This window comes from Limanda limanda, chromosome 13, assembly GCF_963576545.1.
Source record: "Limanda limanda chromosome 13, fLimLim1.1, whole genome shotgun sequence".
NCBI classification, from domain to species: Eukaryota; Metazoa; Chordata; class Actinopteri; order Pleuronectiformes; family Pleuronectidae; genus Limanda; species Limanda limanda.
The window spans coordinates 19,455,654-19,482,217 of record NC_083648.1 but is presented as its reverse complement, the minus strand read 5'-3'; the positions used below and the strand labels follow the sequence as shown (position 1 = coordinate 19,482,217).

The following is a 26,564-nucleotide window of genomic DNA, read 5'->3' as shown; positions in this document are numbered from 1 at the left end:
TCTCATAAAAGCAGCGTTATATGAGTTTTCTGCTGTAGTTTATAACATTCAATGTTAAAATGACAGAAACACTTTTAAGGTAAATTAATGTAGTTATAGCTGTATATGTAGTTATATATAGCTCATATTTAGCTTGTATGCAGTAATTAGCTCTTTTTGCATCAGAGCATTGTTTGGAACATGTTTCATTTAATAAAATCTAAATGCAGAATATCTTTAAAAAGCAGCACTAACAAGCTTTTTTCAGACATGAACTCCAGAAAAGGGGGTTCAGACATTTTCAGAGTTTTCCTTTAACAGACGTCTTCACAAAAACAGGAATATGTGTGGATCATTCAGGTGAGGGGTGACGCCAGGGGACAGCATGAAGGAGACAGGACGTGATCTGCTGTTGAAGTTGCATGATTTTGTTTACAGCACATCAACACTGACGTAGTCCCTTATCACCAAAAGCTCTTTACGAGTGGTTCATCTTTATCAGCGTATTCTACGTCTATGGAAACTTTTTTTCATCCCGAGATATTTATATATTTTTTCAGGTTTTCATCTGTCAACAAACCCGCTCACTAGCTGCGAAAGTTCGTGACATTTCTGTATTCAGACATTTTACTCTGGCAAGAAAAATTCGGGGAAATGTCATCGGCAACTGAAGTCTTAATGCAACCATAGAGAGTATTAGTGGAACAGCGAAAAAAGATTGGTCACCACAGGAGAAGACGTAAAAAATAATTAACTCTTTAATAAAAAATACATTTATAAATTCTGCAGCATTTACTTCTCTCAAACTTTTCCATCGACCCAGGAGGAGAGACACAATGAAAACCAGCTGTACAGTTGGCATTTAAAATAAATCACATCCTGGGAAGCAAAACATGAGAGAAACGGCAAAAGAACAGCAAAAACAATACAAGTGACTTTAAAGTAGCAGTTTCTAATGAACATGTTTTTCTTGCGAACAAAGAGCTGAACAGAGTTTATTTTTTTCAAACATCAGGGTCAACACCACAACAGGACAATGTCTCTTTGGGTTGATCCTAACACAACAAGGTTCGGTCCTTCTAATACAACTACAGCAGCTTGGTATAAAGACAAACAACACATGGACAGAACAGAGGCAGCCCTCACATCCAGTTGTCCCCGTGCACTGATTTACACTCTAACGCAAACACAAGCCAGAAGGGAAATGTCTGAACTGACTGTGGATCAGTGGAGGAATTACCCAGGGAGGAAAACTGAGTCACCAAACACTTGACACTGAAAACGGTGTGCGTTCAATTGCTAGGATTCATCATGAAAGAGGAGACAGCTCCATGGTATTTTCAGGAGTGGGTGGCATTGATGGATGGACAGACTGGGAGGTCACAGGTTCTACAGCAGCCTTATTGCAGACAGGAGAAAGCTATGACTGTATAAATCAGTCCTGTACATCCTTTATAAATACCTCCTTTAGCTTGTTTTTGTTTTTTTGTTTTGCTTTTTTAGGCTCTTAGTTCACTCAGGCAGAAAAACAGGCTGGTTGTGGCTCAACAGAAGCTTTTTTCAGAGGCTGCCCGAACGTTTCTGCCCAAACAGATTGTGCTCAGATGTGTCACACACTGTTTATACTGTTTTTTGAGGCCATGCAAAGGGGTTAGTGGGTTTGGAGCAAAGCCAGGGCCATAGACATGTATATGGTAATTACACGGATGGGCACCAGTTGGCAAAAATGGTTCTTTGTTGCTATAGAGAGAAGCACCATAGGGATCGTGTGTGATAACCAAATATCGTCTCAGTATTGCTGATATAAAAGTGAATTTTAGAGGTTAATGCTTATTAAATGCTTTTTATTGCCTTTTCTTTCACCGTCTTCATATGAAAAGTTTATATGACTTAAACAGCAGCACAGGCCCAAAGGTTTCTATATTGAGTTTTAAAGTATTCATTGTTGACTGTGACAATAAACTGGTAGAATGTATCATGTCAGGCAGTGAGTTCAGCCAAAGCTGAGGTGTCCTAGAAGTTTTGAATAATTGCCCCTGAAGCTTCTGACCAAAATATTCCAGTTTTGGTTTAAAGTGATGATTATGGAACAGGATCTGTGCCTTGGGCTAAATTTCTCTACGTTGATGTTATTGGCTGCCAGCATAATCTGGAAACATGCAGAAAATGCAGAACTGGCAGGAGTATTCAGCTGAGGAATAAAGAAAGACTGGATCTGGGGTCTGTGACTTTGTTGCAATGGTCATAGATCAGACACCGGTTGCACAAAGAGATTGTAGACTAGTTTAGCTGTAAGACTAGTCTTGAAGAGGAATTTCTGGATTTTTTTAAACCTGGGCCCTATCTTTGTTAAAGTAGATCGGTAAATGAACGGTACTTAAAACTTTTGGAATCAGTCCAGTAGATTGTCAACGCAACAGTGACGACAATATAAACTTATGGGGCAACTGTGACAGTCCATGAAATGTCTCTAAAAGGGCTTTATCGCCAAAAACATTTTTTTAAGGGGAGGATCTACTGGACTGATTCATAAAAGTTTTTGTAAGTAGGATTCATTTACATACCCATAGGTCCCAGAATGAAAATTACTGGCATTGGCCTTTAATTTAGCACTTAGATTTGTCTAATGCATTTTTATTGGTAAAAAAAACCAAACAGCTATTAAACCATCAAGCTAACTTAAAAATAAGAGCCATGTTTCCATGGTAACAGTCAGTGACAACTGCTGATCAGGAGCACTGACACACAGAGGGAAAATGGCTCATTATTGTTTATTTTAAACAACAATGGTGCGGAGCTACTTATGAAGAGGAAATTATTTTTGCAGACCACAATTACCATGATGGAAATTTAGAGCAATGATGTCCTCAGTTGTTGTCACTGACCCAAGGCATCTTCTTCAAGTCTGGCAGACAGGTTCCTAGAGGCACTGGCATCCAGATAACCCCAAACCACAGCAGCTCAGCTACAAGTCTGCACAGTGACCAGCTTTTATCCTATTGAAGTTTTTTTTTGTGTTGTTACATTCTTCGCTGTATTACTGGGAAACTGTCCATGAAACATTTATGGCAGAGTGAATGGAGCCGAGCGATGTGACTGATTTGCTCTTGTGATTCAGTTTTTGAAAAGACTTAATTTGCCCTGATTCCCGGAATATGACTCACACATTAGATATTCAGGACCTAGACAGCTTTGTGCAGAAGATGAATTTACTTGAAGTCTGACAAGTACTTTAATTTGTGCTATATCAAACAGCACAGTATATTTAATTAAGAAATGGCCGGCCCAGTCTCAGACATGACAGCCTTCTCTTATTCCTTAGAACTGTGTTCAAAATATATTACAATAAAATAAAGATGTTGTTTTGTTATTATACGATACATGTCTCTGTATAAAAGGTGTGTTGTTTAAACACTGAGTATAAACTGCCGGTCTCTGATCATTTTCTAGATTCATGTCAACACTTGACTGGTTTGACCTTTGACTCTTAGCACAGAGTGTCCAATACCACGTTGTTAGTAACTTCCCTCATTAAATATAAAATGCACATTTTTTATGGACAATCTTTGTGATGACACATTTCTTTATATGTCAAATATTGATTTGTTGGGAAGTCTATGATTTATTTGTCACTGCTCTTGAAACCCTTGCCTCACACGGTGATGCAGATTCCTCAGCTGCATAGCAGGCTGCTCATTCTTATAGAACCAACTGTACATTCACTGCACAATCTTTAGTTGAGACAGTGATCGGTAAATATGATCCCGGTTTTCAGTCAAACTCTCCAAGCTCTTGACAATTAGAAAGTGCTTATGTGTATATTGTGCTCTTCCTCTCACGGTGGCCTCTACAGCTTCACGCCCACCCTGACTGCTCAATGACTTGTACAAAAGAAAGGCATTAAAGTGTTTCTCTGCACTTGGCCATCAGTGTACGAGCCGCAGTGATGATTGACAGTTGGGTGGCACACAGAAGTGTTTGAGTGACACATTTCAGGCTGACTCTTTTTTAGCCTTTAAAAACCTTTAAAAAGCGCTGGGTGCCGTTAGACAACTTCTTAAGTGCAACAATGATGAATTCTTCAAAACAAGGTTGAAATTTGTCCCATTTCTTCTTTGCTGCCCCCGAGTTACTTTCCTGTGTCCATGGTCAGCCTGAATGAACCATGATGAAGTTCGGTGATAAGTCAAATAACAGTCGTCTGATTGGAGGCTTCAAGCAGAAAGAAGTCGAATCACCTCCTCTGAGGATGTTTGACTGAGGATGAAGTTCCAATCAGAGCTCAGCAGCTTGAGATTTCTGTCACCGTCTGCAAATAGAAATAAGATTTAGATTAGATTGAGAACGTTGGGAGATGAAACGCTGAATCTTCCTCAATTAACTTGAAAGATATTTACATTTATGTGCAAACTGACTTCTTGAGGGAACTTTGAGGCTTTTAAGCTGAGCTACACATTAGAAGTATTTGAATCATTTCAGTAATATATACTTTTCTATAGAACAAGACAAAAAACTTTCTCTACCAGCCAACTACTGTTTAAGCCCTCAGCCTTCATTGACTGCATTAACATGTGCACTCGTATTCCGGTAATATGACCTCTGAAAATAACCAACATGCAATGTATGAAAAAATAACACCAGCTTAGTCAAAAGGTCAAACTTATATACAAACCACGTAAGTGAACAGTAATAACGCAAATTCGTTTTTTGAAAACCATTGACAAAAAGTGTGACAGCTGGCCACCAACCAAAGTCGGAGACATGTTAAGAAATTGACGGTAGGATATGTTGTTGTAGCAAAGGTAACATTTAACGTCAGACGTGCAAGCGCACATTGGCTAGATACCCAGATTTCTCAATGTTCCATTCGAACACCATATCCAGAATGTATATCTACTCATCACTTCCTCTTTTGCGATTTGTTTTCATAAAGCACAACTTTTGTTTTGTTGCTGCAATGCTTTATACCAAGCTGAATTACAGAGCTTTAGTTTTAAAAGATGTGAGCTGCGGTCTGAAGATTGTGCCGACAGCGTAACAGACCTCTGAAAAGCCAACATGCATGGAATGAAACAACAACAAATATCAGTTTCATTTCATGAAAAACACCGACCATAAAATCTTCATTGAAGATGAACCAAGCAGGATGAACACAACATAAAAGAAAACAAAAAAGTAACAGTATAAACTGTTTGAGGAGGACTTACTAATGAAAAGGAATAACAGGAAGTAGCTCACAACTAGAACACCAGTGCACATGTACACAAAGGCATTGTCACACTGCTGCCGGTCTGCTATTTACTTCTTAATAAGTAATAATATAGTTTGTACAAGGAAAAATATCCGACAGTTAACTCACCGAGCATTTCCTCTCACACAACAAGCCACAGATGCGAGATTAAATATCTGGATCAAGTTTGAAATGTAGATTAGAGGCTCTGGTTGTTGTATTATGTGATAAAGCATCATTAATAATAAATGGGACAGATGGATAGTTACTGCTTGGCACTAGTAGGAGAGTGCGGCCCATTAAAAGTTATAGAATCTATGTGGGAAGCTGTGACCCCTAAAAATACAATAAGACACAGTGCAGTACCTCTGCCTCGTGGATCCATAGTTATCTAACATCTGCGTGCTGGCCACTTCCAGGTTCCAGTCCCACGTCTCCAGCAGCTTCAGACACTCGGACCTGCTCCCCAGACCTAAACAGAACAGCTGCTCCACCTGCAGAGACACACAAACAGACATCAGTCATACACAGAAGGCTGGAGTGAGGGAGGGAGCAAGGCTGAGAAGGATCACAGCATAATCATCTCTTAAACTTCCTCATATGAGTGTTATTGCTGCAGTAAGCACATTGTGAACTTGTTTCGGTCTTTAAAGACGCTAAATGTCTTTGTTCAAACTTCTGTTGCATAGATTGAGACCTCTGCCAAGCGTTCCCTCGTGCTCACCCCCCGACTTACATCCCCCACCGTGGACCCAGCAGCAGTCGGTTAAGACGGTGCTGAGGTCTGCTGGCGACACATCAGTGAGTCCATATGCGTTTTATTTATAGCCGGCTCATTGCAGCAGTAATGACCTGATTGTCCCTTAAGGATCCACAAGGTTGCTGCTATTATACCCTGATATGAAGTAAAGATTGCATTAGGCAACTGTAAACGACCACTTGTTTGCACTTATATCATGTGCAAAAAAAAATGTTATTATAGAAAAGGGCTTCAGGCCGGACTTGAGGAGCAGTGTAATGGATCTCTGAGGTCTCTTCTGCAGCGTTACCATCGGGACTCTGGTTCTCTTTTAATAACCACACAGCTGCAATTTCATCATCCACTTCACGGGATCTTTATTTTGAAGGACCAGCATCATGGGGTGTTAGGATCTGTGCACAACTGTAGCTTGGAGAATTGGCAAACGTTTCATACCAAAAGGGCGGATTGTTGATAAATAATTATTCATTCATATAATTATTCTTAAAATCTTCCTCACTGTACCTTCAGTGGCTGGACGTTTTGCATTGTACCAATAGGCAGGAAACATGGTTTTCTTAGGGCTTGGCAATAAATGAAAATCAATAATTTATTGCAATATAATTTTACTAGCGATATAGTAGTAGCAGTATATATTGATAGAATGCTAATGGTTCGTGTAAGCAAAGTGAGGATGTATAATACATAATGTATGTACCTTAGACCTGTAAAATGGTTTGCTGTTTATCAAGTGCAAAAATCAATAATCGACTGAAATTACTTTTTTTATCTCAATATCATTTTTCCATCATAGCAGTGACTGACATAACAGGATTGTGAATTCAAGTGGCTGAAATTCGTGGCTGGGCTCAGATAGGATGAGAGGTCAGACTGATCTGCAGAGAGCTGGATATAGAACCTCGGAGGTTTACCAAGCACATCCAACGGGGACGAGAACCCGGGACCTAAAACTCCTGGAGGGATTGATCCCATCTGACCCGGGAATGCCCTAAGACCCCAAGAAGAGCTGGAAAGGTTGGCTGGGGAGAGGGATGTGTAGGATACGCTACTTGGCCGGCTACCTCCATGACAGGAGCCCGAACAGGTGCATGGATGTCATTTTTGGTTCAGTAAATGGCTGCAGTAGTACATGCACTTTGTTAAAGTCCTCACCTTTAGGTAATGCACAGCTTTCTGGACGTTCCAGTTGTGGTTCTGCAGGGCAGCTTGGCACTCCTCTATCGTGACACCATGCACCGCCTCCTGCACCTAAATCACACAGCAGTGCTGTTAGTCTGAGCAACATCCAACAACACTGTACCTTCCCCTGCCTCCTCTTCCTCACTCCTGTTGACATCACACCACTGTGTCCTTTTCTCATGATGAAATACCCAGTATCAACTTGACTTTTAATAGTTCACAGACACAAATAATAACTTTTGGCAGAATTCAGAGCTCCTGTTTACTTTAAGCTTCACCTGACTGAAAAAGCTGATGATAGAAATTAGAGTGCTGAGATTCAAGCATCATTTACAAGGTTTTTCCACTAAATGAATTAGAATTGTTTGGGCTCGAACTGATTTTGTTTATATAAATCCACCTTAAACTGCTTCTTATTCACACAATGTCACCAACAGTGAGCATGATGGGATTTTCACAAATTCTGTAGACAGATGTTTATTGTTTTTATTTGATCAGTATTTTTTTGCACTGTGTGACACCGGCTCCTGTTTCTTCTTTTATTGTTTGATCTAACAGCCTCTGAATTTCAACTGCATGTCTCTATCTTGCAATGAACTCCTCTGAAGTACAATTTATCTATAATCCCACATTCCCACTGCAGCCACAGAGCTCAGTATCCACTACAAAATATCAAGTGGCTGATCAATGGGGAGCCTTCGGTGTTTCACAGTGATTCTGACTCCAGTTCAATCTGGTTCAATCGCTGTCAGAATCAATTGGTCGGCAAAAATAACCTAACCGGTCCCTCATCCTTCAAATACAATTCTCGGCTAAATGAATTCTTCTCCAGAGAACAATCACATATTATTAACAATGTAAACGAGTTCTGAGAAGTTAAGACATTTTTATACTTTGATCTTGTCACAGGAATGGATAAACGTGTTTGTAGGCAACCAAGTTTTGAACTCAAAAGATATTCAAATAAAACTTTTAACCACTTTAATTTAATTCAAATTCAATGGCTTTTGTAAGTTCAGCTTCAAATTGAAAGTTGGCTCTAATAATGATGTGAAGTTGAATAGGGAAGTAATATGATCAATAAGAAGAGATATGAGTAATTAAACACTATTAATAAGTGGGTCGGCAATTTCCACAACTTCTCACAGTTAAGAGACACACACACATGCACACGCACGCACACAGAGACACAGACACACACACACTCACACACACACAGAGACACAGACACACACGACCAAGCAAGATTATCTTCTGTTGCCCCCTTGTGTTCAGTGTATGAACAAATGTAATATGTTGTGCACCATAACATAAATGTATAACTACATGATTTTTGTTTTGTTAAAGATACAATTAAATACCAAACCATAAATCAAATATACACTGACTGAGATACATTACATCTTAAATGTAAAGGTTTATTACTTCCAACACCAATTCTACTGAGTAACATCCCTGGTATTTCATCTTATAGCTGTGTGATAATGACCTAACTACACATCTACTCATAACTAATGACCCTGTCTTTTAGCCACTGCAGTGGTGATTATTCGAGACACGTTCTTTTTTTATGTGCCCAGGCTTTGATTGTGCAGTTGCACTTTAGCCATAACTATACTTTTGTGAGTCACATGAGTCTTTATATATTTATTAGAGCTCCAGACATGTTGAGCTGATGTACAAGGCTGTAAAACCTATGAGACTCTACTGCTGAATTACATATGAAAAAGTGAGCAAGAGGAGCCATGGACAATATTTTTCTATAATTGTCAGAGAAAATGTTACTTGCAGAAATATACAGTTAAACAGGGGGAGATAAGGAGCTGCTGAGGAATTAAGAGTGAGGGGGGAGGGTGGAGATAGGAGGGAAGAGCAGAGGAGAGAGGCTGAGGGTCGAGGCTCAAAGTTTCTGACTTGCATCGAACAGTTTTAGTATTTTTGGTAAATTAAAATCTATGGACACAGTTTAAAAGGATAAAAAATACATATTGCATAGTTTTTATGTAATATATTTATGTATTGGTGTTTTTTCCCGCACATGATTTAAAACATTGAGTTATAGAATCCAAACCTCTCTGACCTTACCATTTTGACCCTGTCAGCTGAGTTCACTCCCCCATCTGTCCTGGTGCAGGAAGCCGTGATGGCGGGTGCCGTGAACCCTTCCGAGCAGACGCGAGGGAGACTAAGTGACGTCCTCATCCCTGACCGGGGTCCACCCAGACTGCTGTTATTGTTGGAGGAGAAATTAGCCTTCAGCTCCCCCAGCTGGACAAGGCCCTGTCCCTGGGTATGTCCCTGGACAGTGTGGTTGCTGACCACCATGGGTCTGACGGTGGCAGTGTTGGCTTGCCGTACTTGCCTTTCCTCCATGCCACCAGCAGGAAGGCTCTCTGCCTCCCTGAAGAAGCGATCGTATCGGTCGAGGTACGGCGGCCTCTCTGGCAGAAGGTAATAGTGGGTGTTGCTCACTTTACATCCGTCACGTACGATGGGGAGGATGCAAGGGCCCTTACTGGTAGAGTCCTTCCCCTGCGCCTGGATCACTTTGGGTGCAGCATATTTAGGATCTGAGGCGAAGCTGTGTGTGGTCGGCATGAGTTTACCTGGAGAGGTGGAGAGGTAGGAGCCATAGGCATGTGCGGGGGGGCAGGATGTAAGGGGAACCTGCATGGTGATGGGGCTGACAGAGTAGATTCTCTGCTGGGGGGAGCCCACTACCGGGCCCATGGGGCTGGGAGTCCTGGAGCCTGGCAGAGACAAAGGGTCCCTTGGAGGGATCTGAGGTGGTCGGTTCTGAACCGGGCCTGAAATGTTCTCTGTGGCATCTACTAGAGTTGGGGAAAGAGAGAGATCTCTTGACCAGCGAGCAGATGTGTAGTCTCCCCTTTTTATGGGGCGAGGTGGGATGGGGACACGAGGGGGGATCTGGGGTTTGTCTTCACCGGAGGCGAAGACACTCTGTTCCTGGGTCAGAGACGTGTGGGGAAACAACGCTGATGTGTGGAATGGCGAGCTCGACCGGGCAGTGCTTCCTTTCGGTACGTTGAGCCTCCTCATGCACTCTTGCTGGAGTTCTTGGAAGATTTCTGCCGACTGGGAGAAAGATGTGGACAGGCCCTGGCTCTGCTGGCTGGGGAGGAAGAGGTTGTCCTCCAGGCCCGATCTGTCTTGACCCCAGGAGACGGGAGCATCAGCTGGGTTTAGAACATCGCTCTGCTCTTCTTCAAGCTGCTGCTCTGAGCTGTTGATGGAGCTCACCTGAGGGAGGAAAGACATTTCTCACTATTACCTTGGCTGCTTTCAGACATGCACTGAACTAGATAATCCCCTAAATATTTTCCGGAGGGGCTGTATGTGAGAACACTTAAGTCAGAGTCTGTGACTTCAGACATTGTCCGGAGTTTCTCCTGCCCCCAAGTAAAAACTCTAGATAATGTCCAAATGAGCCCATGTGCGAATATAGTAGGATTCACCACAGTATTTAACGTGAGCGAGAGGGCGTGTCGATGATGTTTCTAACAGGTGAAGGACTCAAAACTGAAAAAAAGAAAAGAAAAAATAATCCGAATATCGCAGGATAGAAATGGCGCCATACACATACAAGAAGGCGACCACAAGGTTCAAGATTCTTTTGTAATATAGGCCAATGCCAGTTTGGACAGGTTGTAAACAGAACTATGTGATCTCTACAGAATTTATACGCTACGTCCTGTGTTGTTGTGATTGCGTCTGACCAGAGAATCTCGTGCTGCGTTCTTCAGGTGTGAAAGACAAACTACGGACCCCATATTGTGCAGAAATTATCTGAAGTTCATGTCTGAAAACAGCTTATGTAAACATCGGCTTCAGTACAGTCCACTGTAGAACAAACTGATAACAAAAGGAGATAAACATTTCTATTGAATTTTGTCATAGTGTCAAAGATGCTGTATCACCTCCTACCGTACCTCCATATCATCTTCATCTTGGGCTACATCGTCATAGGCTGGGGGTGGAGGTAAAGGTCGTGCATCCCAGTCCACTATTGGTGTAGGGTGAAGGGGGCGGGGCAAGGATCTGGACGGACTCTGAGGAGGAGTGCGGTCCAGGATGTTCTCAGCTTCTAAAGCCAGCTCCGCCAGAGAGGGGAACTGAACTTCTACAACAGGGGAGGGGGAGGGAGTGGACGGAGAGAACTCCTCCCCAAAGTCAATGAGGGACACTTCACCGTTTGGGTTGTAGCCTGAGCCCGGACTACGGCTAATCCCGTGTTTGGAAGCAGAGACCCACGCAGCGGGTTTGATTTTTAAGCTTTTGACGGAACCAGTCATCCGAAGTGATAATCTTTTTAGTCCTGCAGAGGTCAAATCCTCGTCCTCATTGACGAGATCGTAGCAGGGCTCTGCAGACACAAACCAAACAACACTTTTATTAATTTAGTGAAAGTTTTAGAAAGACACTGAATTTCTACAAGTTTACTTCACTCCACAAAACACACTCCAAAAAAGACTGAGACACTGCAAGGACAGGGGTGGATGGATGAAGAAAGATGTGAGGAAAGAAATAAAAGCAGAAAAGAAAATCACTGCAAACTCAGGCCGAGGAGAGACAACAACCATGGGATGTATACCTTTGAGTAGTGGAGCTAGGAGGTAACAGAGAGGGCAGGAGCAATGGGTGAGGAGCTGCTGAGAAAGACCAGACTTACTCTTGATTAACACGGCGGGTTGAGGAGGCCGGGGGGGAGGCTCCTCTGCAGAAATACAAAAAGAAACCGCCGCCGCACAAAGCAGAGACAGAGAAGAAGAAAGTATGACAGGAGCGAATATTAAAAGATTAGAAGAAAAAGCAGGGAAGCAAATGTCAGAAACGAAAAGCTTTTCAAGCAAACGTTAGACACAAGCTGTTTTAGTGGCGTTCTTCTGAAGCAAGATCTACACTACTAACTTGGATTTGTATCAGTTATAGTATTAAATATATTCTTTATTATTCAATATATAAATTGTATCATTATCCATCACATAATCCTTAGTTGTTTAATGCTATCCTTTAGAAGTGGACTAACAATAAGCAACATAAAAGATATGTTTATATTCATTTATATTCATTTAGATCAGTAACATCTAGTTAAAACAGGTCTATACTTAAAATGTACATGTTTTTTCTAGTAGAATGAGAAAATATACCAAATTACTAAATAGACCTTGAAATTAAGGTCAGTGCCACAGCACATATTCAGGTCTTCCTTAACTTTATTGTAATAACATCAGTATAAAGACCTGTCACTTTTTAATTGAAATTTTAACATTCATTTGAATGTGGGGGGAAAGTTCATATTCGACCTGCAATGACCCTGATGACTGTCTAGAAGCATCAGACCTTCTGAAGAAGTTTATCTCTTGATCGAGCAGAGGGCGATAACAGCCAGCTTGACCAAGTGCATGCCCTGTTGACCTATAAGCAAGTAATGTTACCATGTCTTGCTACGAAAAATGGAGAACTCAAGCAAAGCCGTCCTTGGTGGACAATCATGAAACCAAAGACTCTGAGAAGCTGTCGGTGGAATTATGCTCTACAGCAGAGACATCAGAGGAACGAACATACGTGAACTGTGAGTTCAATTGTTAGCTCTCCGCCCAACTGAGGCAGCGGAGGATGCAACATGGACGAGCGGCACCACATCTAGTATCCATCCTGATCCGATATGAGTATTTGAATATATCCTGACGAATTGCGTTTACCGGCAAATTCGTTTAAGCTTGATTAATAGGAGAATTGACAGCCCCTAGGAACAAGTCCAAACTTATTAATTTGATCCTATGTTAGTGGATACTCGAAGCTCTTATCTTCTACAGTGTTTGTCACTTATAATGAACATGACTGTGGCTAAGTTTTTATTAACAGCCCTCTACTCACTTTTAGCTCGTCCTGGAAGCTGTGTGGGCCGAGTCCCACTGAGATCTAAACTCAGGACGTCAGGAGGATCCAGGGGGTTCCCCAGGTACAGACTGCAGGGAGGAGAGCAACACACTTCATTACTGTTAATCACAATATAGGGATGCTGTCTAGCCTGGGCGTCATTATGCTGCATAGCTGGGGGACATGTTAAATAATATCTCACTTCCATCTAGTGGTTAAAGATTATTATTGCTACAAACCAGCAAAAAACACAGACCATCATGATCCAATGAGGGGTAATAATTATATTATTACACATACTTATGTACTAATTAGGTAATGATGACACAACCGAACCACCTCTTGGGGTGGCTTTTACAAAACACTAAAAATACACAATAAGATAAGATAAAATAAGATTGTTCTTACTCATCGATCCTGTCAGGGAAGCCCCAGCAGCGGCCAGGGTTGCTGTCTCCGTGTCCAGTGTGGATGAAGCTGTTCTTGAGTGGTACGCTGATGTCATGAGCCGACAAACCCGCCACTGATGTCACTACGTTTCTGGGGAACGGCCCCACCTGAAGGGTGCGCTTGTTTTGACCTCGCCACCAGTAGTTCTCGGCCCTGAAGGACAGTTAGTCAAGGGTCTCTGGGTCAATGTCTGCATCAAGTTATCCTACTCAATCAAATAAGCAGCGTGGAAATTACACAACATGGCCTTTAGATTTACAGGAATTAAAAAATGTATTAATGAGGTATGTAAGTGCAAACGTCTTTAAGGTTTAGTGAAGACTGACTCTATTTGAAAACAGTTCTTTATTCAAAACTGTATGTATTAGTAGTGTGGCTGGGAAGTAACGTATACGGCTAAAACTATATTTGTCCTCACCTTCCCTCTATGATGGTGATGACATCATTGAGCTGGATCTGTAGTTTGTCAGGTTCTTCAAAGTCCTGCAGAGAAGACATGTCTGTGGGCATGCTCTGAAACACACACACACACAGAGGAAACATTTACAAGTTGGGCCTTATAAGTATCAGTTATTTTTTCTTCTGTAACAGTCCACTAGGTGGCGCTTAAAGCCCACAAAAGCAATAGATTGCTGATGGAGGCCAAGGCCAATGCCAATCTGGTGTCCTAAGTTTAGTTAGTTTGCATGGTAATAAGAATCCTTAACAGTAACAAATAATAAAAAAAAAACAAGTTAAAGAAATCCCTTACCTCAAGCAGGAACTCTCTCAGGGCGACAAAAGTTGGTCTGTCATCTGGTTTCTGTGCCCAGCACTGCAGCATCACGTTATAGACATCCTGCGGACAGTCCTCTGGCTTTGGGAGGCGTTCACATTCTTTATCAATTTTGTGCAGAATCTAAAATTAAAAAAAATATCATCACAAAAGAGAAAAAAGAGGAATGAGGACAATTTAAGGGAAAAAATGTGACTAGTTTTGTGCGTCTGTCTAATAATTCATATAATACACTGTTTATGAATTTGCTGTATAAATGATATCTACCTGGCTCCCATTGAGACCCAGCCAAGGCTCCTGGCCATGTGTGAACATCTCCCAGAGGGTGACACCGAACATCCACGTGTCTGTAGCATGGGAGAACGTTCTGGTCTTCAGACTCTCGGGGGCGCACCTGGAAAACAAGAATCAAACGACATGAGCCAGCTATCTACAGTTCAAGTGGGATATAAGGGATCAAAACAGGGATTTAAAAGGATGTAGAGTTTTGAAACTTAACAAATATTACATATCTATAAAAATGAAATCAAAATGAACATTTCTGGATTTCATGAAAGAATTGTCTGACTGCCGGATACAAAATATAAGCTGATTGAGCTTTGTTTCATGAGAAAGCAGTTGGAGGGGAATGCAGCTTTGACTAGATTCTCTGTTAATATGTGAGTTATTTTACACCCCGCCCTGTAAAACAATCATATTCGAATCTGGATAATTTCAAAGAACATCTTTTGTTATTGTGTGTTGACTTCATTCCACCCACCATGCAAATGGGACCTTGCGATGCTCCTGCATGACATAGTGCTCATGGTTGCTAGGCAGCGCCCTCATCAGGCCAAAGTCACCGATCTTCACTTTCTGAGCCGAGGCCAACAGAATATTCCTGGTGAAACATGTTCAAATATTTAACATTTTAACGGCATATGCAACTTTTAACAAAGAAGGGAAAAAAACTATTCAGATTTGATAAACTTGACCAAAAAGAGGTCAATCCCGACATCGTTCCAGACAGTGACCAAGAAACATGTGGTTAATCTGTAGTTACATTCAAAATATTATATAAATATTATTATATAAATACTATATAAAACATACGCGTTGTCCCGATCTGAACAAGGCCACACTCAGGAGCTACTGTGGATTTTCACTATGGGCAACGTACAAATATTGAATCTGTGACGGAAAAAACTCTCAGGGTATAAAACTAGCAGGACTTTAATGGTCAGGAATTTTCTCACAGGTTGAAAAATCTTAGTGTTTTGGTATTCTTTAACAACTATGTGAAATCATTACTATTTTCTCACAACTTTGACAGGGAAAATTACTATTTTTACCAGACATTAAGCACCGGAATAGTTTTAACAGTTGATGTGTGAAAATGACTAATTTAGGAAAGACCATTAACGCGGACCACCCAGTACAGGCAGCCAACAACTGACTCATTTTACTCGTGTGCCAGGTCTCCCTTTAATGGCCTGTTAATTACTGGGTGGAGGAGAAGGAGAAGAAATATAAATGATTTAACACACCAGTAACAAAATGTCCTACAAAAGAAGAATGTCTAAATCAAATAAATACACGTTGAAACTAAGCTGCTAAAACCTTGGTTTAAATTCCAAATGTGCCCCTCACCTGGCTGCCAAGTCCCTGTGAATGAAGCGCCTCTGCTCCAGGTAGGCCATGCCACAGGCCACCTGCACAGCGTACTGACACAGAGTGTGGATCAACGCCGGACCCTGGGGACGGACACATCGCAAACGCTCCAGCAGGGAACCCAGAGGAGCCAGCTCCGTCACCTACACAACATGGAGGGAGATAAAGAGAGGGTGCGTGAATAGAGGAGAGTAGCAATCAATATTATTACATTACATTATATTTCATTTAGCTGACGCTTTTATCCAAAGCGACTTACAATAAGTGCATTCAACCCCAAGGGTACATACCAAGAACGACAAGAATCAAGAAAGTACAATTTCTTCAAAAATAAAGCAAAACTACAAAGTGCTATAAGTAAGTGCCATTTAAGTGCTACTAAATTAAATGGCACTTAGAATATAAAAACAAAAAGTTTAAAGAACAGAGGATACAGATGAGAAAAGAAAGAGTGCGATTTGAAAAAGTGAAAAGAGGATGAAGAGATGTTGGTGAAAAAACAGAATTAAAAGGTATTGAAAGAAACGTTGGCAAGAGGTGCTGGTTACACAGTCCAAAAACGAACGAAATAAATTAATATATTTAACTACAAAGTAACAAAGGGTTAAAAACAATAAGGGCAAAATATCAGCCTATATTTCAGCCCACCATCCTCCCAGCTCCAGTCATGACAAAAGCCTTGAGAGGCCTGACCTGGGTCAGATCGACTTTAAGATCATAAAGCTGAGAGAGCGCCAAGAAAAAGCAACTCAACCAGTGAATGAAGTCCACGTGTGCATAAACTGTAGCTGTGTCTCAATCGGGATAGAGCTTGCATTTGAGACAGAACATGTGTTTGTCTGACTGTATATTCCTCCCTGTGTGCATGAGTTTTCTGTGTGTCCACTGTACCATCTTCATTGGGTGTGTGAGCACCACACCGTAGAGGCGGATGAGGTTCTGGTGGTCCAGGGAGTGCATGGCGTTGACCTCACAGATGAAATCCTCCAGAGCGTCGGGCTGGCTGAGCACGTCCGTCTTCAGACACTTCACAGCTACATTCAGCTGGAAAGACAGTCAAATCATTTCACATGACAGCTTCAGATTCATTCACAGAGGCAGGGTATTGTTTTCACCCCTGTCTGTCTGTTTGTATCATTGAGAAAATGTGGGAGAAAAAATACTATGGTGTATATAAATGCTACACACAGGGCATGCATCAACCCTATAATACGTTTCACTCATTTTGTTTCCTTCAACATTACACTCATTTCTATTTTATTGCAGTAGCATTTATGATTAAACCCATCACAAACTAATCATAAAGTTATTAGTGTGAATACACACCCTTAGAAGGCACGTGTACCTTTTCCTCTCGAAAAAATAGCTTTATAATATATTTTTTTCTTACATAAGCTGTTTTCAGACCTGAACTCGGCGGAATGTCTGGAATCAGGTCTGAACTTTTGCGGAGATCATGTGTTTTTGTTTACAGCACTAACACCAGCATCATCATCAGCTGCTCTGGAAACCTACTGACCTTTTTCTAGTGTCTTCTGTGTGTATGGCATCTATTCTTCATCCTGAGTTATTTGTATTCTATTTGTTTTTCTTCACAGTTTACGTCTGTCATGTGTTAGAAATGTCATCAGTGCATCCTCCAGAGAATCTCCTGTTGTATTCTCATATGGGCTCATTCTGACAGTTTTACAAGGGGACTAAGAGGAGAAACTCCAGAGAATATCTGGAGCCTCTCACTTGGACATTTTCGTTGTCACATACATCCTGCCTGCATGAAAAGCAGCTTTAGAGAACTGAATAATTATGACAGATGTAAATCTTCTCACCACCTTCCCTGCAGGTGTCAGCCACTCCCCTCTCTTCACGACGCCAAAGGAGCCGTCCCCGAGCTTCTCAAACAAAGTCAAGTCCTTCTCAGGGATGAGACAGGTCAGAGCTTGCTGCTGCCCATCCAGAGGACCACCACCAGGCTGTGTGGCCAGGACTCCCTCCCCCAGGACCAGTGGAGGCGTGTGGGATAACTTTCGAAAGGAGGAGGCCGGCTGACCCTGCAGGGGGATGTCTCCTCCGTCTGGGCGCTTTCCGCTAAACACCTAGAGAGGAACAGAAGAAGAAACTAAACATACTGACAAATAGTTCCGTGTGTGGAGAGGAAGTATGGGGAAATTGGAACAAATGTGTGAAAAAGTCAAAAATTGCAGTGAAAGAATAGAGAAACTGTCTAGAGGTTGAAAGACCGAGAACTTGTGTTTTATATTATACTGAGATTATATCTGCGCGGCCACTTTATGCTCAGGAGACACTGGACTGGAGAGTGTGGGTGGACAGAAAGAGATGACACCAGACACTCGTTTATGGTTTTTAACTTTAACAGCTGCTCTTTTCCATTTCTATAAGCTTAAAAGAATATTTTTCACTTTCTCTGTCTCTTCTCTCTGTCTCTTTCATCTGCTCACCCCGCCTGCATTCCTCTCCCACCACAGGATTGACCCATGTAGGCCTGCAGGGGTCAACACTATTTGGAAGTTTCTTGCATTTTTAGCACTGATAATAATGTGTTCAGCAGGAAAGAGGACATTTATGGTGGAACTGGCTCTACTCAGGTATAACACTAGAACTAGAACTACTGAAGCTTGAGCCAGACAGTAACAGTCTCAATGTGGCTCACTTTGGTTTAGGCCTCTAACTCTTCATACCAACAGAGTCACTGAGTTCACTGTAGCTGCTGAAACTCCTACAATGACCCTCAGTGTAAACATTGAGCCTCATCCTCCTCTGCTGCATCTGGACCCTAAGTGAATGTGCAGCGTGAGGAGCTTGTGGTTGGAAAGCAGAGTCATGTTATAGGGCAGCGTCCACTGTCACATAAGAAGTGATTCACAGGCTCTGTCTGGGCCGCTTGTCCTCCATATTATAAACACAGCCCGTACTCTTACCATACAGCTGCTCTCGGATATGCACAGAACTACATAATAGTCACCTTACTTTCTCCAGAGTTTCTCCTGCCAACCAGGTAAAATATCCAGATAATTTCCAAATGTCTGAATGAGCCCATGGAAGGAAAACAGCAGGAGATACCCTGGAGGATTCACTGGGAGCGAGTGGGCGTTTTGAGGATGTGTCTAAGATGAGACTGAGATGCGTTCACATGTGAAAGGCAAACCCTGGAGAAAGTCCGGACCCATTTTCCTGAGTTAATTGTCTGTGGCTTATGAAAAATAGCTGGGTGTGGGTTGAATTATAAGCGTAAAAAACACATTTGGTGGAGCATTTTCAAAACTAACTAGAGTCTCTGCAGTCAGTCGAAGTGTATAAGTACCAAAACACGCCCTCATCATTTAGGGGGAGAGACATTTCTTCACTCCTGGCTTCAGCGCTGACGACACAGCAGGAATGACTGAGCCGTCAGGAAGTGCTCATTAGGAGGCACTATTAGATTTAGTGAATGTTCCTGTGTGCTGGCATACGTGTGTTTGTATGAGTCCTTAAGCGCTTTCAAATCCTAAATGTGAACCTGCACAATGTGTGTGCTGTGCAGAGCCAAGAAGGGAAAGCTTTGTTTAGAAGCCCTAAATAAGACTGTTTACTAAAATAGGAATGCACATAGGAATGCTGCTGATACCAGATAGTAGCAGACAAAGCTAAATTTGCACATCATAATTCCTGCCAATAAATAACATGAAGCGTGCAAGAAATGAAACAACTCTCTTCCTTAATAGGTGAAATATTTCATTTAAAGCATGAATGAATGAAAGACATGTCAATTCTTGATTGGCTCAGGAACAATGGCCAGGATTCAGAAATGGTTTCATCTTTGAGAAAAGAGGTGTCAATGAATGACTAGCACCGAAACACATTTGACTGGCCAGATATAAACAGTAGCGAGGGGTGTGTGGTTTCACATTCACACTGGACCAGACATGACATAATGCTACAGACCTTTTTTAAAAACACCACCAGCATCTCTCTGGTGAGTGGGTTTCAAATAGGTGGCTCGGAATTCTCTCTCACACACACACAGGGAGACAGAGCAGGCTGAGGAAGCAGATTACTCCAGCTGAAGATGGTGCCAGACGCAGAAACAGACAGGTGTAATTATAGATGGCAAGCACCGTCCATTGGGCACCAGGACATCCACAAATGAACAGCCAACACACACTCACACACACTTGTTTGTGTGTAAGTACATCGGATCCGTCTCACTGTGAACCTTTACCCAAGTTTTCTGTGTTTATGTGAAGAAGTAGTGCTGCATGGTTCTGTCTCTTTAAGGGAGAGACTTTATGCTTCCTGAGAACATTTCTGTGAATGCAGCCTGCTGCGAATCGGTGTCACCGGCTCTTGTGACTTGACTCGTGTGTTTGTGCGTTTGTCTGCGTCTGAATGTGGACGTGCTCCTCTTCATGTGAAGGGTCAAGCCGTGTTGTACTCTTGGGGGAATGTTCCCTACAGATAAACATCTGTGAGGGACAGATGTGTTTTTTCTTTCTTTTTCTAACCCTAACCCTAACCCTTTGGTCTCCTCCCCCAAATTGTTGCCTGTGTCTTGTCCTAAAATGATCCAGTAAAGCCAGAACCGTATACTTGTCACTACTGTTGTCCCGGGCTGGCCAGTCTCACTCCACCTCCAGTAAAAAATGTTGTTGCTTGAAAAGCATTTCCCAGTTTAACACAGCATTAGTATAAAGTGCTACAGAACCAGACATACTGTGTATCTACTAAAATCTAGTCTTACCTTGTCTATCTCATTTTCTATACTTTTGTCCCCATTAAACAACTGATGATGGCAAAATTAGCTCAGCAAGAATGTAGAGTTGTAGATGGTCTTAAGTTATTATGCACTGGTTTTAATGACCACTTAAATCAGCCATTTACCCACCCACACACACACACACACACATTCATACAGTTACCTCCTGGGCCTCAGCAGCCTCCCACAGACAGACCCAAACTCTGCCACATAATGTCGAGCACACCATAATAAATGTGCTATGTGTGTCTGTGTGTCTATATCTGTCACCTTGCTCATCCAGGACTTGCGCTTGCACATGGCTTTCCTCCTCTTCACAGCTTCCAACAGACGTCTCTGCCCTTTATCAAGAGAGTTAAAGAAAAAAAAGATGAATACAGTTATGTCAGTGGTGAATCTCATAAGACACAAAGACTGCAGCTGCTTCTTCTTGTATTGGTCCCACAGGACGACTTCAGAGCTAAATTACAAGAATTTTAAATAATATCCCACAATACCATGATTGGAAAAACACTCAGAACAGCTGAGTAACAAGTTAAACCTAAGCCAGGCAGGTCAAATCAAAATAAGACTGTGAATACATTCCAAATATGGAAACGTGCAAAGGCCGGTTTAAAGCCAAAGGAATGCGATCATAAAGCTGCATAGCTAAGCATCTCTAGCTTCCTTTCCATCTGCTGGTTGGCAACTTGTCATCAATAAAGTTCAGGGGACCTTCAAACACACAAGGGATATTCACCATGTTGTCCTATTTAAAAAAAAATGACCTCAACTACACACATGTTAAGTTTGGGGAGTGTATCTTGAACGACTGTAACACTATTGTGGTGATAACATCTGTGCACAGACATGTAAACACTCAAAACCGCCTCTGTGGTTGTTCCCACTAAAGAAGGTGAAGACAATTCCAGCCCAATTGTTGCTGTAGTTAAAAAATAACTGCAAATTACAATGGTAGAAGAAACGATGGCGAGTGAGGAGTAGAGGGATGTGGGATGTGAGTGAATGTATGAGCAGGAGAAGTGGGTGTAATTAAACTTAAGTGGCTCTGCAGTCGAGGAAGTCCTGAGGGTTCCAGTAACAGGATTAAGAACATTACTGCTGCCATCCTCTTCACAGACAAAAGACTGGTCTCCTATTATTGTAACTTATCACCAGTTGGGACTTTAAAACGATATTAGGGGTATTAGTGATGGAGGATTGGCTTCAGCTCTGCTAAGTGTTTAGTCAAATGACACACGCTGCCATTACTGCAGACAAAAGTAGTATTTAAAGCCACATAGTGAAGATGAAGACTTTCCCATTATGTAGTCGTATAAGCCCAGGGACTATTTGGAAGGACACTTCTAGTGGCTCTGCTGAGAAAATTAAACATGAGGCAGAGTAATACTGCACTGAAATGAATCAGGTATCTGTCAAAGTATTCCTCAAGACATGACAGCTGATCAGAGAGGAAACAGAAGTCTAGGAGACAAATAATGCGTGGTCCAGATTGTTCAGTAAAGTGAACAGGGAGCAAACAAAAAACAAGCTGGGCAGTTAACAGTCTTTAATATTCTTTAGAGCTTTTGCTTGAGTTGATTTTCGCCACTAAATGATATCTGCTTATCTGCCAAAGAGAACCGGGCAAACCACAGATTAAGAGTAGTACAATGTGGTCCGTGCACAGGTATGTGAGTGGCTCTGTGAAGCAGAACACAGGCACAACGGTGCTTCAAGCTGAATCCTACATGGACATCTGCAGTCAGTGGCTTCAACAACTAATGGGACAGATGTTAAAAAAAACAAGGGCCATTAAACCTTTCCCTGTGGGGCATTCGTCAGGTATGTTGCTTTGGCCTTCCAGGTTGACGCAGCCTGTGAAGGAAGCGGTCTCCTTGGGCCAGGTAGGCCGAAACCCTCCGATATGACGGTATGACATAAAAAAAAATAGTGATCGCCCCCTGGTGGCTGGCTGCACTGTCCATATATAAACACACCAAATAATTTCCCTCCCATTTTAGGTAGTTCTTGAGACACTGATGAAACAACTTTACAGATAATAATTCTTGGATCCGGATGAAATTACACATTTGGGGAACTGATATCTCTGAGTGCGTGAAATTTGGTGATGCTTGACTGAAACTACATAAAAACCAAAACACATACCCTGCAAATGAAGAAACTCTAATATATCTCAGTAGAAGGACAAAACTTGCACAAATGCATGTGCACAAACACAAACACACAGTCTCACCAGGTCGACCCATGCCGATCTTCTCCAAGTCTTCGTTCTTCACGTAGTCGAAGTGTGACAGCCGCGTTACGTTAAGGTCATCTCTGATCCGCAGGAAGTATTGCTGCAACTGCACCTCCATCAGCAGCTCCAGCAGCCATTCTGTGCCTTCCTCACACTGCATGCTACTGCCCAGTTTCTGCAAAATACACGCACACACAGAAAACAGGAAACTGAGTTTAAATCATTCAACAATCATTATTCATTGACAGTTTTCTCAATGCTTGTTCCAGCGTCTGCAAAATATAGCCAGAGAGAAAGAAAGGAACAAACAAACCATTCTTTTCTGTAACAAAAAAGAGAGAAAACTGAGCTCATGGCCATTGTGTGCACGGCAGTTAATGTTCCCGGCACAATGAAATACCTGCTTAGATACTCGGACATTGACATTTGCAGTTCACTATACATAAACACACACACACACACACACATACACAGGAGATAGGGTTGCCATCGCATAAACAAGGACACACAAGGCAAGGGGCCAAATATAGCATGAGCTGCATGTCAATGGGCCAACAAACAACCGCACACTAGTTGTGATTAGACAGATCCTGAATCCATGTGGTGATAATACACCACGCAGGCTGTGATTGCATTCAAATGATGGAAAAGCACAGAAGTTGTATTTTTGGCTTCCTCGCTGCAGATGGTTCACAGAAATCACAGTCTCTCTGCAGACAGAGACACACGAGACCAATGATGCACATCTGGTGTCCATATACGTCAGTGAAGACAAACGAGAGGCTCCGAACACTCTGACCACACGATATATATACTCCATCCCTCCATACAACACTGAGTCAGACCATCTATCTACAACGTCAAAACAAAACACAGAGTTTGAAATGTCATCCATCACTGTCCGCTCAATGGAACCAGCTCATTCTTTCACAGAACTCTTAGTTTTAGACCCACGACAAGAGCTTGTCTACTCGTCCAGAAAGCCGGCTCACTCTCACCGGGGAAGTGAACCCGTCAAACAACCTAATCAACTCAGAAATGACAAACATTCCCTAATCTTTTGAGATTTACTGGGAGACCTTCAGGGTGGATGCTCTGGGGCGTGGGGGTCAGTCCACCGAGTGGTAATTAGACTGTGAATGAGGAACTTCCTGTGTTGGCTGAGGCAAGGTTACATGGTCCAAAGGAAAATGTCAGAGGGGTCACAGCTCCCTCTCTGTCATTTAAACTTTTAATGGGCTTGGTTAGAGTTCACTTCCTATTGCTTAATGACTGTGACTGTGAGTTAGAGAGGATTTTCTCTCACACATACAAGTACAGACTTAAAACTGGGCCATAAAAAAATACAGTTTGCATATGAACAACCGACTGAATATGTTTATGTGTTTACCATGTTGCTTCAGAATGAGTGGTCCTGTTCTTTCTACATGAAAAAGTCTGGTTGTGAGGGCAGACTGCCGGGATACCCAATGGTTATGCCAGATGTCTGTATCCTGATACAAATTCATAGCTAAGCCCATAAAGTGGGTTAACTGATATCTCTTTTGAAACGTCCACACATGCAGCTTTGACTCTCCGAGTCAGCAGGGTGTTCCATCCATTTGTTCAGGTTAAAAATTCAGTGTACACAGATCACTATTTGATGTAAGCCTGGACATAAATCCTACTGACTGTTGACAGCGGAAATGAGCAGAAATAAGAAGTACTCCCACATAGCGAGTATATAATCGGAGGTAATATAATAACCTGTAAGAGTCCAGCTTTAGGATTAAATGCAGCTGCAGTCATTTGAATCCATCACCATATTCTGCGTTTTGCTGCATCATGCCTGACCCTTACCCTGAGAAAGCTGATACTACAGTCGTTTGGACTGGTCCAATATGTGCTAAACTGTGCCAGAGTCTGGCATGTGGCATGTTTACTGGATCTGTAGTTCATAATTATAGAGTTTAAAGCTCACGTTTTATGCTGATGATTTACACTTATACGTGGAAAAAGGTGATTTGTTCAAATGTAAAATAGATAAATGAACAAACGTAAAATAAATTGGTTCAAATTGGGGGTTTTTAAGTACCAAATATCCATATGTGGGGTAGAAGTCTGTCTATGGGGCATGAACTATTACTCCCATTATCCTCCTAAACGCAGCTCCCAGTCTGATCTTCTCTGGCAGTAAACATGTCAGTGTTATTTCACTGGACGGTGCCAAAGACGCAAGTCAGCTTCCTCTTGGGCCTTTTTCCACGACAGCATCATAACTGGGGGGATGAGGGGTAAAACTCTCAGTGCTGAAGCTTTGTAGCACATCTCAGTGAACCTGCAAACTCATCTACAAAACTCAGGAATGCTCTTGTTTGTTTTGAGAAGGGTGCTGCATGGAAATACAATGTCATACAATCCATTTATAGAGGTGCTTAAGATGGAGATGGGCTCTAACTAAAATATTTCAAACACCTGACACTTTTGGAGGAGAAAATATTTAATGTTTGCTTTATGTAATGATATTTTAATACGTTAAACACCTTATTTTTTATCTTGACCTTTATATTGGATAAGAAGAGGAGGATGCACATTGCGGAGGTGTGAGGTCAGCAAGAGAAATGCTATGAGCATCCGTTAGGTGTGACTTGTTGAATGAGTCTGAGTAAATCCCACCAGGGCCAGAAGTTCCAAGTAGGACTTGGCTCGACCGTATCGTGTTATTTCTAGAAGTTGTGGTGAGGGGCTGTAGGAGGAACGTGCAATGTTTCAACAGATTTTTTATAAAAGCAAACATGGAGGCAACAAGTTTAACACAGAGAGGAGGAAGGAGGGATGTAAGAATTTATGCGCAGAGAAACAACATGATGTCCCTGCTGAGAAATGCCTTGAGCCTGAAATCATTCCTCATGGTGGTGGAGAAATGCACACACATGCACGCACACACACACACACACACACACACACACACACACACACACACACACACACACACACACACACACACACACACACTCACACACTAACAACAAGCCTCCCAGAGGATAGCCTCAGTCCAGCTGGTGAGTACACACACAGACACAGACACAGACACAGACACAGACACACACACACACACTAACACACACAATACCATATGCACGATACAAATGTTGCATTCTAACATCTGGGTGAACCACATGATCCATGTCAAATTACTAAAGCATTAAATTCCTGAGCTGCCCGGCGCAGCAGACATCAGACTTACTCGATACACGTGAAAGTGAGCCAGGAAAGGGAATGACTTTTTCAGCTTTTCAAAGCGCCGCATCCTGAATTCCTTCGTCTGGATGAGTGTAGGTGCAAAAAAAAAAAACGTGGGTGCACGTTTTAAATGGCCAGAGGTGGCTGCTCTTCCCTTAAATCATTACCAGAGCCACGGTCCTCCCACTGTAACGTGCCCAGTCTCTGAGGGAATTCTAAGAAGCGCACACGCTCTCCAGATCTAGACCAGCAGCTCCAAACCCAAGAGGGGGAAGAAAAACTTCCTACGATCCTGTTCGCAAATCTACAGCATTCCATGGCGGGAAATCCTCCTGTAAGCCCCTTCTTTACCTTCAGCTCCCTCGAGAAGGCAAAGAGGAATTCATGAGGCTCTTTGGAGAACTTAAACAGTTCTGTAATATCCACGTA

At 42.2% G+C, this 26,564-nt stretch overlaps 1 protein-coding gene across 3 annotated transcripts in view; it reads right to left on the bottom strand.

Annotated features, from left to right (window-relative positions):
- Positions 1-719: 719 nt before the first annotated feature.
- Positions 720-26,564, bottom strand: part of tnk2b (tyrosine kinase, non-receptor, 2b) — a 52,730-nt gene continuing 26,885 nt past the window's right edge. For 2 of the 3 annotated variants that reach the window (XM_061083748.1, XM_061083751.1), the window contains 16 exons: positions 22,911-23,088; positions 20,945-21,015; positions 17,751-18,017; positions 16,816-16,968; positions 15,904-16,067; positions 15,035-15,154; positions 14,542-14,668; positions 14,251-14,397; positions 13,918-14,012; positions 13,458-13,652; positions 13,047-13,138; positions 11,099-11,532; positions 9,234-10,409; positions 7,122-7,217; positions 5,576-5,703; positions 720-4,288 (listed from right to left, as the gene is read on the bottom strand). In XM_061083748.1, the coding sequence (XP_060939731.1) occupies positions 4,282-4,288; positions 5,576-5,703; positions 7,122-7,217; positions 9,234-10,409; positions 11,099-11,532; positions 13,047-13,138; positions 13,458-13,652; positions 13,918-14,012; positions 14,251-14,397; positions 14,542-14,668; positions 15,035-15,154; positions 15,904-16,067; positions 16,816-16,968; positions 17,751-18,017; positions 20,945-21,015; positions 22,911-23,088 (3,450 nt within the window). In that variant the 3' untranslated portion in view covers positions 720-4,281. The remainder of the gene's footprint in view (positions 4,289-5,575; positions 5,704-7,121; positions 7,218-9,233; positions 10,410-11,098; positions 11,533-13,046; positions 13,139-13,457; positions 13,653-13,917; positions 14,013-14,250; positions 14,398-14,541; positions 14,669-15,034; positions 15,155-15,903; positions 16,068-16,815; positions 16,969-17,750; positions 18,018-20,944; positions 21,016-22,910; positions 23,089-26,564) is intronic. The other variant, XM_061083749.1, reaches the window with a different exon arrangement.